The 15,086-nt window shown below is 36.7% G+C and overlaps 1 protein-coding gene across 1 annotated transcript in view; it reads left to right on the top strand.

Annotated features, from left to right (window-relative positions):
• Positions 1-285: 285 nt before the first annotated feature.
• The window catches only part of Uba6 (ubiquitin like modifier activating enzyme 6), a 64,279-nt gene continuing 49,478 nt past the window's right edge, over positions 286-15,086 (top strand). Inside the window, exons 1-6 of the mRNA XM_021210284.2 lie at positions 286-391; positions 2,283-2,345; positions 7,849-7,943; positions 8,562-8,590; positions 12,039-12,133; positions 12,908-13,019. Of these exons, the coding sequence (XP_021065943.1) occupies positions 321-391; positions 2,283-2,345; positions 7,849-7,943; positions 8,562-8,590; positions 12,039-12,133; positions 12,908-13,019 (465 nt within the window). The 5' untranslated portion in view covers positions 286-320. The remainder of the gene's footprint in view (positions 392-2,282; positions 2,346-7,848; positions 7,944-8,561; positions 8,591-12,038; positions 12,134-12,907; positions 13,020-15,086) is intronic.

Raw genomic sequence — 15,086 nt, 5'->3', positions numbered from 1 at the left:
ACTTCTGGATTTGCAAGGCAACAGCATCTGGAGACAGTCGAGCCCCTGGAGCGTTTCGCTCTCACAGCCGGAAGTGACGCGTTTTGGTTCCGCGTCTGCCTTCCGCGCTCCGCCGCCTTCACTTAGGCACTCCCCTCACCTGCAAGGAAGCGCGCCCCGCTGCCCCGCCCCAACCGGAAGTCAGGTGTCCCAGGGGCTGACTGGAAACCCTGTCCTGGGCGTACTTTCCCCAGCTCCTCCCCCTGGTGACGTCGCCGCCCGCCCCTTGACCCTCGCGGCCCCGCCCCCTCGCCTGCCTGCGGTCAGTCTGTCTGAAGGCGATGGAGCGCTTCGAGCCGTTGGCCGTGCTTTCCTGTGAAGAGGCGTCCTGCTCCTCCTGGGGAGCCTGCGGGTGAGAGGCCTGGCCCGGGGCAGGCTGGGCGGGAAGAAGCGGAGGAACGCCGAGGCGGGTTCCGTTCTTGCGTTCCGGCGGCTCGGAGCGCGCGGAGGCCACGGGGCCGCGCGGAGCCACAGGGAGCTGGCGAGGTGGCGGGCGAGCCGGCGGGCGGTGGGTGTGGCGGCGTGGGCGCTGGCCTCGCACCTCGCGCTCCGCTCGGCTGAGGAAACTCGCTCTTCCCGGGTCGGGTCCAGCATCCTTCCCTCTGGTCACCACTTGTGAGCGGCCAGTCAGTCAGGAGAGGGCTGTGGCCCCTGTTGCTTGGCACCCTTCCTCGAGGCAGCTTCAGCGCCACGGTGCACTGTCCTCCTCCTCCAGCCGGGCTCCTTAGGAAAACTGTTCTTGAGAGCGCAAGCCAGAATGAATCCGTGACAGTCTGGACACCCCGAGTATCCTCTCTGTTTACTACGGGGGGTGTCGGAGCGCGGGGCGGAGCCCAAGGTTCCTAGGATTATTTCCCGCTGAGGAGCTTGGAGTTTTTCTTTCTCAGCCTGCAAAATTCCGGGGTTGGGGTCCTGGTATACTCTCATCAGTGTTTGCGTTAGTCCTCTTTCGGTCATCTTACAATTAAATAAGCCCCACTTGTATCCTGCCCAAAGTATGAATACTACATACCAAATATAGAAGTGATGGATTTCTTATGTTCGTTTAACATACATTAGCTTTACATTGCACATTAAAACAGATGCTTCAAGGACTGGATGGAAGTATTGTCTGCCCTGGCCAATGCTGTTAAAAATCGACTTAAGAAATATTATTGAACACAAGTAATTGCCCCTTAGTTGGTCTCATAGATGATTTATTATTGTTGTTATTACTATATTGATTCTGAGGCTGGCTCCAAGTTTGCCAAAGATGGCTTCCAGCCCCTATCCTCCTCCCTCCTCGTTTGAATTTCTGAGATTACAAGAATGTGCAATCAGGCATGACTGTTTTTGAACATTTTCTCGAAACAATCAGTGAGACAGAGCTTTTTGGAAAGTAAGTGTTCTTCATAGCCGTTAAGCGGCTGAGCATAACCCCGTTCTCATTTTTAGTCAAAAATTTAATTCACCAAAGTAATTGTGTGTAAAATAGGACAGCAAGTGAAATAAAGTGTGTAAAATAGAAACAAGATGATAGAATACTACAGGTTTATATATAGTTTTAGTGTATGTTGTGTGAATATGCTGATTTTATTATATGATGATGCTTAGAGTGCAGTTAGTGTCTGGTGGCTCTAAAAATCTCAACAGCAAGCACTGCAGATAGCAACAGTTAGTGAAATTAACTTCAACACATTTTAAAACTCTAAGGAAGATGATGCCTAAGAAAACATACATTTGTATAGAAGGACCTTGTTTTAAGGTTTCTGTTTTTATACAAAACATCATGACCGAGAAGCAAATTGGGGAGGAAAGGATTTATTAAGTTTACACTTCCAAACTGTTGTTCATCAACCAAAAGAAGTCAGGACTGGAACACAAGCAGGTCAGGAAGCAGGAGCTGATGCAGAGGCCATGGACGGGTGTTACTTACTGGCTTGCTCAGCCTGCTTTCTTGTAGAACCCAGGACTACCAGCCCAGGAATGGCACCACACCACACCACACAATGGGCCCTCCCCCCTTTGATCACCAACTGAGAAAATGCCCCACAGCTGGATCTCATGGAGGCATTTCCTCAAGGGAGGGCTTCTTTCTCTGTGATAACTCTAGCCTGTGTTAAGTTGACACACAAAACCAGCCAATACAGATCTTTAGTAACTTGGGAATCTGGTCTTCTACACAATTGAATTTCACATTATAGAGTATGAATAATTAAAAGCCATATTTTCTCTTTAATAGTTTGGGTTTTTTTTCCCCCTAGTGCAAGTAAAAATTTACCTACCATGACAACAGAATCTTTGGAAATCGATGATGGATTATACAGGTAAGAACTTCAGAGACTGAAACCCACCTTTTATAATGGTTAGTACAGAATCTCATAGTCTTTTTGATGACTATACCTGTGAAGAATTTCATATGGATATCCTACAAGTCCATTTAAATTAAAGTTGGGATTTTTGTGGGATTTTCTCATGTTACATATAGTTTGAAAGTTTTAGCATGTAATTTTACTCTCTAATAAGAATGTAAATGTTTTGAGTTTAGAAAATAGGTTTTACTACTATTCTTGATCGTGTAGGGGTTTCTTCAGTTATGCAGTCAAGTTTAGAGGAAGATTATTTTAGTGAATTCTCAAGAAAATACAATAAAGATAATGGAGACATTCATAACAGTTATAATTTGGATGAAATTTAATGAGTTGTTTTTTAAGTGAGATATACCTTAAATAGGGAGAGTCTTCTATACATTTTTTTAAGGTCCCTTATTGTTGGTACTTTTGAGGAAATGTAGAAACTTAAGGAGGTAGGGCCTAGAGAGAGGAAGAAGAGACGACCTATGGTGAGCTTCAGAAGGCTAGCCCTGGACATTAGTTCCTGGGTGTCTGCTGCTGGCTATGATTTACTCCCGTACATTTGCCACCTGTATGAGACCAAGCAAGCATAAATGAACTCTGAAACTGTGACCCAAATAGTTAGTATATCATTTTATACTGAAAGTGATCCCAAAGAGATAAGAGTTTCCTTACTTGTGTTTGTGGTTGTTAATTTGGTTTGTTTTAAAGTGAGTTAAGACTCTCCTCCTGATAGTATTAAGAGTACTAGTAATCTGTACTATTAACTGGTCAAAGTCGATTCACTGATACTCCTAACTTAACAAGTTTGAGAGTCTGAGAATTTGTGACTCTTCGAGGCTTCTGGAAAACTAAGAGATATAACGATGCTGAATCTGCTGCTCCTTGCATCTTAAGACCACATAACAAAGAAAAAGAATGAACTCAGAGATTAAGTTCTCAGCTTCAGTATATAACCAAATCTCTGGATTAGAGAAATGGTTCAGTGACTGAAGACGCTTGGTGACAAGCCTGACAACCTGAGTTAGTCCCTTAGACCCACATGATGAGAGGAAAGCACTCTGTAGACACTGTCTACAAATTTCCATACAAATTTGTACACTACAGCAGAATTCAAACATACATACTCTAAAATATTTTTAGTAACAAACCTCAGGGTTTCCATATATTGGAAACCTATATTGGGAAGATCTGGAAGGGTTATCTACCAATACTTTAAGAAACATGTTTATGAGGGGAGCATGAATATCCATGAAAAGCTCTGTCACGACTCTACATGCCAAACAGTACAGTGGGAAATGCTGTTACTTGACTGGGAACTGAGTTGCAATGAGACCTGGAAGGGTCAGGATCCTGCAGGCAGCTTTTGACAGGGCAATGCTCAGAGCTGTGAAGATGAAGCTTAAGCTCCAGTCAGTTACCTGGGCTGATGGAGAAGCCAGACAATGAAAAAAATGTATGTTCAAGAAAGGTGCAGTCAGTACTTAGAGCCAACAAGAGAGAGAGTATGTAGTTCCAGCCGGTAAGGCCATGAGAGCAGGGATAGGTAACAATCATGATAGCATGTGCAGCAGATGCTGGACAAAGATCCAGTGTTCTAGTGTGGCTTTGATTCTGTCCTTCCCTTCTCTATCTCAAATAGGTGAAAATCCTCACTTTGCCAATTTATCATAGAAGTATGCAACATTGTTTTTTATTTTTTCAGCTCACAGCTAAGAGTTTGTCTTTCATCTCAGAATATGCTGTGGACTTAGACTTTTGATACTAGTGTGATATTGGAACTGTTAAGACTGGAGGATGAGTCATATAGTTATGGTTTGAATATGAAATGTCCATACACACTAAATTACATGCTAGTTTCCCATCTGGTGGTGCTACTTGGGGAGGTTTCCTCCTACCATAGTTCCAGGGATAAAACTCAAATCATCAGGCTTATGCCGAGCACTTTACCTTCTCAAACATCTCTCCAGCCGTACTTTTTAGTTTTTACTTCATTGAATATAATTATCATTAGCTTTAAACTTTTTTTTTTTTTTTTTGGTTTTTCCAGACAGGGTTTCTCTGTATAGCCCTGGCTGTCCTGGAAGTCACTTTGTAGACCAGGCTGGCCTCAAACTCAGAAATCCGCCTGCCTCTGCCTCCCGAGTGCTAGCTTTAAACTTTTATTTAACTACATAAACTATATAATTATATAACCACTAGTAATATACTATAATTATCATAGTTTTATAAAACTGTACATTAGTATGCTTATTTTGTTTGAAAATTTGTGCTCTTATTGTCTTATATTTAGTTGTATGCATGTTATAAATTCATACTCTATCATTACTGTGATTCAAACAGTTATCTTTAAATTCTCCAGTTATTTAAAACAGGAGAATGGATCTAATTCCTGTTATTTCACATTGGTCCAAAGTAGAGTCTCAGGTAGCCAGGGCTGGCCATAAATTTATAGCTTAGGATGAACTTGACTTCTGGATCCTCCAACCCCTCCCTTCCAGGTGCTGGAATTACAGGCACATAACACCAGGCTCAGTTTATGCAGTGCTGGGGATTGAACTTGGGGCATTGTGCTTGCCAGGCAGTCATATTCTACCAACTAAGCCACATCCCTGTGTTGTTCCTATTTGATGACTCTTTGAACTCTTTTTTTTTTTAACATGAGTACACTGTGGCTGTCTTGAGACAAACCAGTAGAGGGCATCAGATCCCATTACAGATGGTTGTGAGCCACCATGTGGTTGCTGGGAATTGAACTCAGGACCTCTGGAAGAGCAGTCAGTACTTTTAACCACTGAGCCATCTCTCCAGTCCCCTCTTTGAACTCTTTAGAATTCAGCTTAAATTAACCTCAGTTTGAAAGTATTTGTTCCTAACTAAATACAAGTCATCTTCTGCATTGCATAGTTTCTGGTACTTTTGTGTATTACTTTATAGAATTGTTTGATTATTTGTCCCATAGTGAGTGGCATAGTCATTTTGCTGAATATTTTACTTTTTTTTTTTCTTTTTGCTATGTGACGTTTTATAGTACCCCTATGAAGTTCTTTCTATTTTTTTCTCTGCACAATGAATACATTAAAAACCTAAAATATTAATTTTTTTGAAAGTTAAATATTTTCATGTTATATATATGCAGTGTTTTTATCTGCATTTGTGTGTGTACCATATGCATGGCTGAAGCCTACAGAGGTCAGAAGATGACATAGATCCTTCTGGATTTGGAGTTACAGAGGGAACCAGATCCAGGTTGTCTGTTAGAGGAGCAAATGCTATTAACTATTTAGGCATTTCGCCAACCTCCTGGAATATTGGTATTAGTAAATAATATTGACACGTAATGAAGATTATTGACATACATCCAGAAGAAAATGTTTAGACTATTCAGAGGGAATGGAAATGATTTTGTATTAGGAGTTACAGAATTGGATGTGTTAAGAGAGAAGATGCTTACTGTAATACAATCTATAGATCTTCAGAGAGATTAGATGAGTTAGCTCTGTATGGCTTCAAGAAAAGTACACTTAGGACTGCTGTGTTAAAATATGAGACCATAGTGTTCTTTTAGCAAAGGTAGAAATTTTAGTAGCTAGGACTTTCTCAAAGTAAAACAACTAGGTGATTTCTTTTTCCTGGTCCTTTTCACTACTTTATGGCATACACACTTAATAGTGCCATTGGTATAATAGGTCAGAAAAAATGAAAATCACTGAGCATTTGCATTAATCCAGATGAGTAAATCTCATAAATGTGGATGAGTAAGATTGTTCAGTGGTTAAGAACACACACTGATCTTGCAGAAATCTGAAACTCAGTTCCTTCCTAGCACCCACAGCAGGCAGCTCATGAACCTCTTGTAACTCCAGTTCTGGGTTGTCTGATACCCTCTTATGTCCCCTGTAGTCACTTTTACAGCCCCCACACGTACGTATAAATAAACCCTGTTAATGTGGAAGAGGGAAATCTCAAGAGGTCCCAACTTTAGACAAAAAACTAGAGGCAACTAAGGACTGCTGAGAGTGGGAGAAAATAGTGTACCCAAGAAAGAGTCCTCCAGATGGCTTGCTAATAACAAGTAGTCATTCCTGAGTGTGTATACACCCAAGTGTATACACATTATATAGACTGAACAGATTTTGTTTATATATTTAGGAATATATATTCATATACATGTGTGTGTGTGTCTCTGTTCTCTCACAAATTCATAGGCTCTGGCATCTTTTCAATTGTTGTTACACACACAGAGTATTTGGAGTCAGGGAGAAGAGATTGGAAGGAGAAAATGATATTTAATTAAAGTAAAAACTTTAAAGTAAAAAAACATAATTTCAGAGGAGACTCTCCAATGTAATTTTATTCAAAGAAACAAGACACACATTCAAAATGAGCTAATTCACATAAAGATGAAAACAGGCCAGACACACTCTTAACAGACATACTGGGAGAAAATGTATAGTTTTTACTTCTAAAACTAAAGTCTTATGTACTGATTGAAAATGAACTTTTTGGTTTTAGGCTGGGGATACAGCCCAGTTAATAGATTGTTCTCCTTCTTTGAGGTCATTTCTTAGCACTCGAAGTAAATAAACCTACCTACTTGCTAAAAGTTCTGGTTTGTTCTTTTTTTTTTTTTTAAACTACAAGGAAGGAAATGATAAAGATTCAAATTTTCATCTAACTAGGCAACACTTTCCATCTAATTAGGCAACTCTTCTAGGCTTTTAAATACTAAAATATGTAAATTATTCTAATATACATTAAATATGTCAGTGTTTTAATTTCAGAAGTAAATATAATCAAAGGTTACTAAAACTATTTCTTGCTTATACCAAACTCTTCTGATTCTCATAAGAAGTTCCTAGAATTGTATTGTTTACAAGGACTGGTACATTATTGCTACTGACTTGTCATTGATCTGACCTTCTTTAATTTCCAGTGCATTTTTTTTTTTTTAAACCTTGATCTGATCCTGCTTGATCTTCAGATGTATAACGTAACAAGATCCAACTAAGTGTGCTTTACCAGGTTTTCAGTGCAGAATAGTACTCAAGAATTGCATGACCGATTCTCTTAAAAAAAAAAAAAAAAAAATGAAATTTCCAAAATCCTGTTTGTTGTCAGAATTTTAAATCAAAAATAGAATCCCAGGCCTTTGGTGACCCTAGAATGATGAAATGAGAGTAACAGGAGAGAATGGAACACTGAGAGTCTACCTGACATAATTGCATAAAGAGGACAGCTCCTGCTCAACTCTGCTCTGTTAGAATGTGGATTGTGGTGACAAATGACATCACATTCAAAGTGTGTTAGTTAATTAGTTAGCTAGCAATTCAGTTGGTTAACTTTAAATGCTGTATAACTTATCTAAACCAATTCTGGACAGAATCGAGGGTTGTAGCTGTTGGTTAATGAAACTTTAAGGCATATTTTATTTGATGAAATAATGATTGTGTTTTTCATTGTGCTTTACATATAGTCGTCAGAGATATGTTCTTGGTGACACGGCAATGCAGAAGATGGCCAAGTCCTGTGTCTTCTTAAGTGGTATGGGTGGTCTTGGAGTAGAAATTGGTAAGCAGTATTTTTTTTTCTATAATTTCTATGATACTTTTGCATAAGAAAAAATACTACTCTTATTTTCTTTAAAGGAAATTAGCTTCCAAATATTGGTCAAATTTTTTAACAAAATATTTTATAGCAGAGGTATGGTCTTCCACTAAAAACAAAGCCAATACTTCTTATTTGGTAAACTTAATAACTATTAAATAGTCATTCCTTTGTTCTGTGTTTTGTTTTGTTTAGACAGGGTCTCACCATATAACCCTAGCTGTCTAGAACTCAGTATGTATACCATGCTGGCCTTTAATTCACATACACAAAAAAAAAAAAAAAATCCATCTGTCTTTGCCTCCTTGGGATTAAAGGCATGTGACACCATACCTGGCTAAATGATTCTTACTTTATTATGGTTTCATAGTATATTCATTAAAACACTGAAAAATGAATAGATACCTTTTAATGCTTTGATTATGCAAAATTGTATCAATTCATTTTTTTTAAACCTGTTATTTCTAACTTTCTTAAGTAAAAAAAAGTTACAGTTATTCAGAAGTGTTATGAAACTCCATGAATCTGTGTTTGGTATGAATTTACAAAGCTAAGTTATTCTTTTTTCTTTTTCCTTTATAGCAAAGAATCTTGTTCTTGCAGGGATTAAGGTGAGTGTCTACCCTCAGTATGAAAAGTTGTTTATTGTGAACTGTTTTGTTTTTTGCAGATTTGCAGTGATTGTGTACTTTGTCTTATTTTTATTTTACATAACTGAATCATTAATGCTATTGTTGTTCTTTTAATTCATTAAAAAATTTAAACATAAAAAGAGTCACCTAACACATTTCTTATTACCTATCACACAACTTAGGTTACCAACTCAGCATACATGTATGTTTTATATATTTGCTTCCCAGCCCCTGCTGGCTGCAACTGCTAAATTCTTTTCATAAGAACTTCAGCTGTTTTATCATTCTTAAATATTTTTAGTACATATCTTTAATATAACCACAACTTAGTACCATTTTAACACCTTAAATGTATTAGTTTTTTTATTACTATAAAATCATTTACTCCAAAATTTAACAGCATCATTTGTTATATCTATTTGCATGGGCAAAGATTTTAGCCTGTTCTTTGGTTACCATCTTTCACAAGCCTGCAAACAGTATTTGTAGGACCTATAGACATTTTGAGTGTAGTTTGTCAAATAATTTGTTTGCAAAGCTCACATTTGGTTGTAGCCAGCTTTGTTTCTCTGTGGGACTGCAGACCTTAGTTCCTTGCTGGCTGTGGGGTTACTCTCAGTTTCTAGCCTGTCTCCATAGAGCTGCTGATAGTTGGACAGCTGGCTTCATCAAGCACTAAACAAGAGAAAGACAACACTAGGCCATAATCAAGAGGAGGGGGTTATCCAAAAGCCTAACTTTTGGGAGTATGGGGTGTTGGTGCTGCCCTGGAAGCTTGCTAGCCTAAGCACAAAATGACCAGTTGAAAGTTCAGCTTTGTTTTAGTGAGAAATCTATTTTAAAGTTTATTTTGTTCTAATCAGGAGCCAAGGAGAATCTGTATATTGAATCTTTTTCTTTTAATCTGTAGGTTTTCCTTCCCTAATTTTTTTTTTTCACCCTAACAAAATTTATTTATTGAAAAAAGTAGATTCCAGTTTTTCGAAGGCAGGAGGGAGGAAGACCCATACAGGTTGAAGACCTAGCCTAGTGTACCTAGTAAGTTCCGGGCCAGCCAGGGCTACATAGCAAGGCCTATCTCCAACAAGATAGAAAGAATGGGAAAAAATTGTTGCATATACTTGTGTCTTATATTTTCCTAGAAACTGGTAGTCCTATCCAGAGTCAAATTGAGATTTGATTCCTTTAGCAAGACTATTTCACAGGAAGTATATTATGTCCTACCAGGAGGCAATAATAACCTATTTTTCTCTACTTCATTATTAATTTAGTCATTAACGATCAGTGCCTTGATTCGTTACTTCTTTAATTGTAGTTGTCATTTCTCCCTTTTTTTTTTTTTTTAGATTTATTTATTTATTTATTTATTTAGTGTATGTGAGTACATTGTAGTTATCTTCAGACACACCAGAAGAGGGTACCAGATCTCATTACAGATGTGAGCCAGCATGTGGTTGCTGGGAATTGAACTCAGGACCTCTGGAAGAGCAGTCAATGCTCTTACCTGCTGAGCATCTCTCTAGCTCTGTCATTTCTCCCTTGTTCATTAATTGTAATAATATTTTAGAAATATTTTTCTCTTCATTGATGACCTGATTTCACTAAAGTGTGTAGACTGTATGTACATAAGGCAGGATAAATACTGAAGTTTTACCACCCTCCAAAAGTCATCCTGACTATCCTCAGCTGTGACTACTGAACTTTGATTACATATGTACATGATAAACTTGTGCATTTAAATATACTGTGTTATGTTTTTATTCATTGTATATTCTATTTTTTAATAGTACAAAAATTGGTTCATCTTTCCAGTGAGGTTTTTTGGCATGAGACCTGTAGTCTTTGTCATTTTAAGTCTTGTTGAGGGATAAAAGTGAAACATTAGTCATTAGGAAGCACTGAATTGTATTCAGGTTTAATGAGTTTCTAATTCCCTTGTAGGAATAGATTACTTACTTTACTTTCTGCTTTTGTATATTCTTTATTGTAAGATTCATGTTTTCAATGACAGTCCACTTGTCCTATATTATATTTAACTTATATGACATGGTTTCAGAATATAATTTAAATATTACTAATTATTGAAAGTTATATCTTTTATCCTTTTCTAAAAGCCCTTACTTTTGACTGATAGCTTTAAAAAAATCATATTCAATAACTCCTCTAGTCAATCATGCCAACTACTCAAAAACAGTTTAGATTATTTCAGATTGGATTCTAAGTATCATTTAGCATCACTTTTTAAATTCAGTATTACTATTTATGTTATTTCATTCAAAATTAAGCATTAAATAAAAAATATTTTCAGGTTAGTCTGGTTTCTATACACTTTTCCCCCTAAGATCATCCACTTTTAAATTTTATTTACTCACTTGTATTTAAATATAAGCTAATATATGCATATATAAATATTCCATTCAACTTTATGTATCTGTCTCTTCCTGTGCTTCTTAGAGTGCCTTGCTTTTTTTTGTTTGTTTGTTTGTTTGTTTTTTCAAGACAGGGTTTCTCTTTCCTGGAACTCACTTGGCCTCAAATTCAGAAATCTGCCTGCCTCTGCCTCTGGAGTGCTGGGATTAAAGGCGTGTGCCACCACGCCTGGCTAGTGCCTTACTTTTTATTCCTTAACATCCTGTCCCTACGATTATTTCATAGTGGTATTTATTTTTTTAATAGTTACTTGAAGATATAATTGTGCAGATGTATCACACTAGACAAATTTTCCCATGATGATGCACATTTTGTTTCTAGTGTTTTTAATAGAATTATACTTAATAACCTTGGCTGTGCTTTTGAATCTTTCTAAGAATGTCTTTTAGACAAATTCGTAAAATAGGGTCACTCTATTCAAGGGGAAATATATGTCTTATTTTCAGAGGTTATACTAAATTGTTTTCCATGGAGGCTGAGTACCTCATAGTGCCATCATAATGAAATTTGTTTTCGAATCATTGGACTTTGCCAGTCTAGTGGATAGAGAAGATGTTGCATATTCAGCATTCATATTCAAGAGCAATAAAATATATATTATTCCAGCATATTCCTTATAAATTGATCTTTCTCTATATGGTATGTGATATGGTAAAAGTTACATTTTTTTCCTAGTTTTTCCATTACTTTTACTATATGGAGTGTGGAATTTTAAAATTTTTTTATATAAGTTTTTCTGAATGTTTTCTTTTTGTGGATTTTTATAACATGCTAATGTCATAAATTTAGAGCTTCTCACCGTGTAGTTTCTTCTCTGAGTTCTTCAGGTGTTTATAGTCCTGTCTTCTGAATAAAGATATAATTGTATATCCTTTTCAATTCTTATGCCACTAAGTTCTCTTTATTACTCATGTATGCACACTGTACAAAGCATTAGAGGTGGTATGCACCTTGGCTCTATTCTGGACTTAACAGGTATTTTTCTCATTTTTTGAAGGCGCTGACAATTCATGATACAAAAAAATGCCAAGCATGGGATCTAGGGACCAATTTCTTCTTGTGTGAAGATGATGTTGTTAATCAGAGAAACAGGTAAAGATATTTTGATACATTGTCATGGGACTTTTTCTTAACTGTTAATATTTAAAAATGTTTTATGTATAGAGAATACAGTTTAGATATAGCTGTTTACTTTGTCGAGGTAAATTCACACCACCTTAAATATGTAGTAGCATTTATTTATCTCCTTTGTCAAGTTTGTGATACATTTATCCTGTTACCCAGAAATGAATTTTACGTTATTAAAGTAACTTAAAACATTATTTAGCAAAGTAATGTGTTTCATTATGACATTTTTGATACATATATACCATTATAATTCACTTTTATCTCCTTGCCCCACACACTGACTTGCCTAGCCTCTTCCTTTTCTCTTCCTTCATTTAGATTGTCCTTCCTCTTGTCTTCATGACTATATATATATATATCTTTTTCTGTTGTTTCATATATATATATATATTTATATTTCTTTTTCTGTTGTTTCCTTGCTTTGCCTATATACTCTTCATTCCCTCTGACAGTCTCTTTCTAGTCTCATGGGTAAAGGAAATCTGTATTAGTATTGTCATTAGGAGACTTTGAAAGCTTGGAGATTAGAAGCAAGAGGGTATATGTGAAGATTGTTAAGCTTGCTATAGAGAATGTGATAGTGTGTCGTATGGTATTAATTTAGAAAACATAAATTTAAGTTTGTGTTTACCTGCAGTTTATTTAGTTTTCATTGAAATTTCATATGTTAGGTCCCTCTTATGTTAAGTGTCTAACATTGAGACTGAAAATAATAAATGGAAGATTATATTTTTCTAGGGCTGAAGCTGTACTTCATCGTATTGCAGAACTAAATCCATATGTTCAGGTCTCATCATCCTCTGCCCCTCTTGATGAAACCACAGACCTCTCTTTTTTAGAAAAATATCAGGTTAGTATTTTGTATTAAATGTTGTTGATACATTCCAAAGAAATTATATGATATAAATGGTATAACCCAATACATTGAGGAGCAGAACAAAAAGCATCAGGTTAAAATAATACCTATTAACTGCTCCATTTGAGAAAAAGTTCTAAGAACTTGTTAATGTAAGAAGAGTATTTAGCAGTAATATGCTGTTGAAACTCAATGGTTTTTAAAAATATACATTTATTTCTTCCTGTTATATCTTTTAAAAGTTACTATTTAGTTGATAAACTGCCTTAATAAATGTTAGAGAGTTGAAAAATAAATATGACTAAATTACCATGTAGAACACATAAATTAGGAAAAGCTTGAGTAAAAAAATTAAAAGAAAATTTAGCTTATATGAAAAAGTTTACTTTATGGCATTGCTATTTCTAGAAATAGTAAAACTCAGTGTCACCCTGAGATGGCTCTCTGGGTAAATTATTTGCTATCCAAGCCAAAGAACTAAGTTCAGATCCCCAACATCCATGCTGAGCCCCATTGCTTCCTAGACATCCACCCTAGGTAACTGATGAGTCTGAGGCTCAGTAGAGACTATCTCAAAGAGTATAACAGAAAGTGATAGAGGAAGACACCAGATGCTGCCTTTGACTTATACAAACATACTTAAGAAAGTTTACACATGCATGTACTGCACATAAGAAATCATTAATGTGAGAAAATTTTGGCTGAAAAAATTTCCAATACCTGATGAACACAAGTCTTTAGATTAAAAAGTGCAGGAGCTAGTATTAGACCCTATATAATTTATACTCTTAATAAATTACCTTGTTATGTTTCACAAATATTGACAAAACACTAAAGGATAATCCATAAAATTGATCTATCAGAAACACAAATTTTAACATACATAGGAACCCAAGAAAAACAATGTCAATTCCAAAAGTAAAAAAGTACTTTCTAGTGTCCGATGCCAAAGAAAACTTAATGATGAAGTTTCTGATAAAGGAAAGCAGTGGTTATAAAGAACCTCTAGTAATATTTGAAGAAATTAAAGAAAGTTAAAGAAAATAATACATAAGAAATTAAAAAAAAATCAACAAAAATATCTTGGAAAAAATAGGCAGAAAGAGCTAAACAAATGAGGCAAGTATAATTGACAATTTCTTTTTTATTATTATTTTATTAGATATTTTCTTCATTTACATTTCAAATGCTATCCCGAATGTCCCCTATACCCTTCCCCCACCTTGCTCCCCTACCCACCCACTCCCACTTCTTGGCCCTGGCGTTCCCCTTATGGGGCATATAAAGTTTGCAAGACCAAGGGGCCTCTCTTCCCAATGATGGATGACTAGGCCATCTTCTGCTATATATGCAGCTAGAGACATGAGCTCTGGGGGTACTGATTAGTTCATATTGTTGTTCCACCTATAGGGTTGCAGACCCCTTCAGTTCCTTGGGTAATTTCTCTAGCTCCTCTCTGTGTTCTATCCTATAGATGACTGTGGGCATCCACTTCTATATTTGCCAGGCATTGGCATAGCCTCACAAGAGATAGCTATATCAGTGTCCTTTCAGCAAGTTCTTGCTGACATATGCAATAGCGTCTGCGTTTGATGACCGATTATGGGATGGACCCCCAGGTGGGGCAATCTTTGGGTTGTCCAGCCTTTCATCTTAGCTTCAAATTTTGTCTCCGCCACTTCTTTCATGGGTATTTTATTCCCTATTTTGGGGAGGAATGAAGTATCCACGTCTTGGTCTTCCTTCTTGATTTCCTTGTGTTTTGGAGATTTTATCTTGGGTATTCTAGGTTTCTTGGCTAATAACCACTTATCAGTAAGTGCATATCAAGTGAGTTCTTTTGTGATTGGGTTACCTCACTCAGGATGATAGTCTCCAGATACATCCATTTGCCTAAGAATTTCATAAATTCATTGTTTTTAAAAGCTAAGTAGTACTCCATTGTGTAAATGTACCACATTTTCTGTGTCCATTCCTCTGTTGAGGGACATCTGGGTTCTTTCCAGCTTCTGGCTATTATAAATAGGGCAGCTGTGAACATAGTGGAGCATGTGTCCTTAT

Source organism: Mus pahari, chromosome 13 (genome assembly GCF_900095145.1).
Source record: "Mus pahari chromosome 13, PAHARI_EIJ_v1.1, whole genome shotgun sequence".
In the NCBI taxonomy this organism is placed as follows: domain Eukaryota; kingdom Metazoa; phylum Chordata; class Mammalia; order Rodentia; family Muridae; genus Mus; species Mus pahari.
The sequence above is the reverse complement of the archived record's forward strand: the minus strand, read 5'-3'. Positions and strand labels throughout refer to the sequence as shown.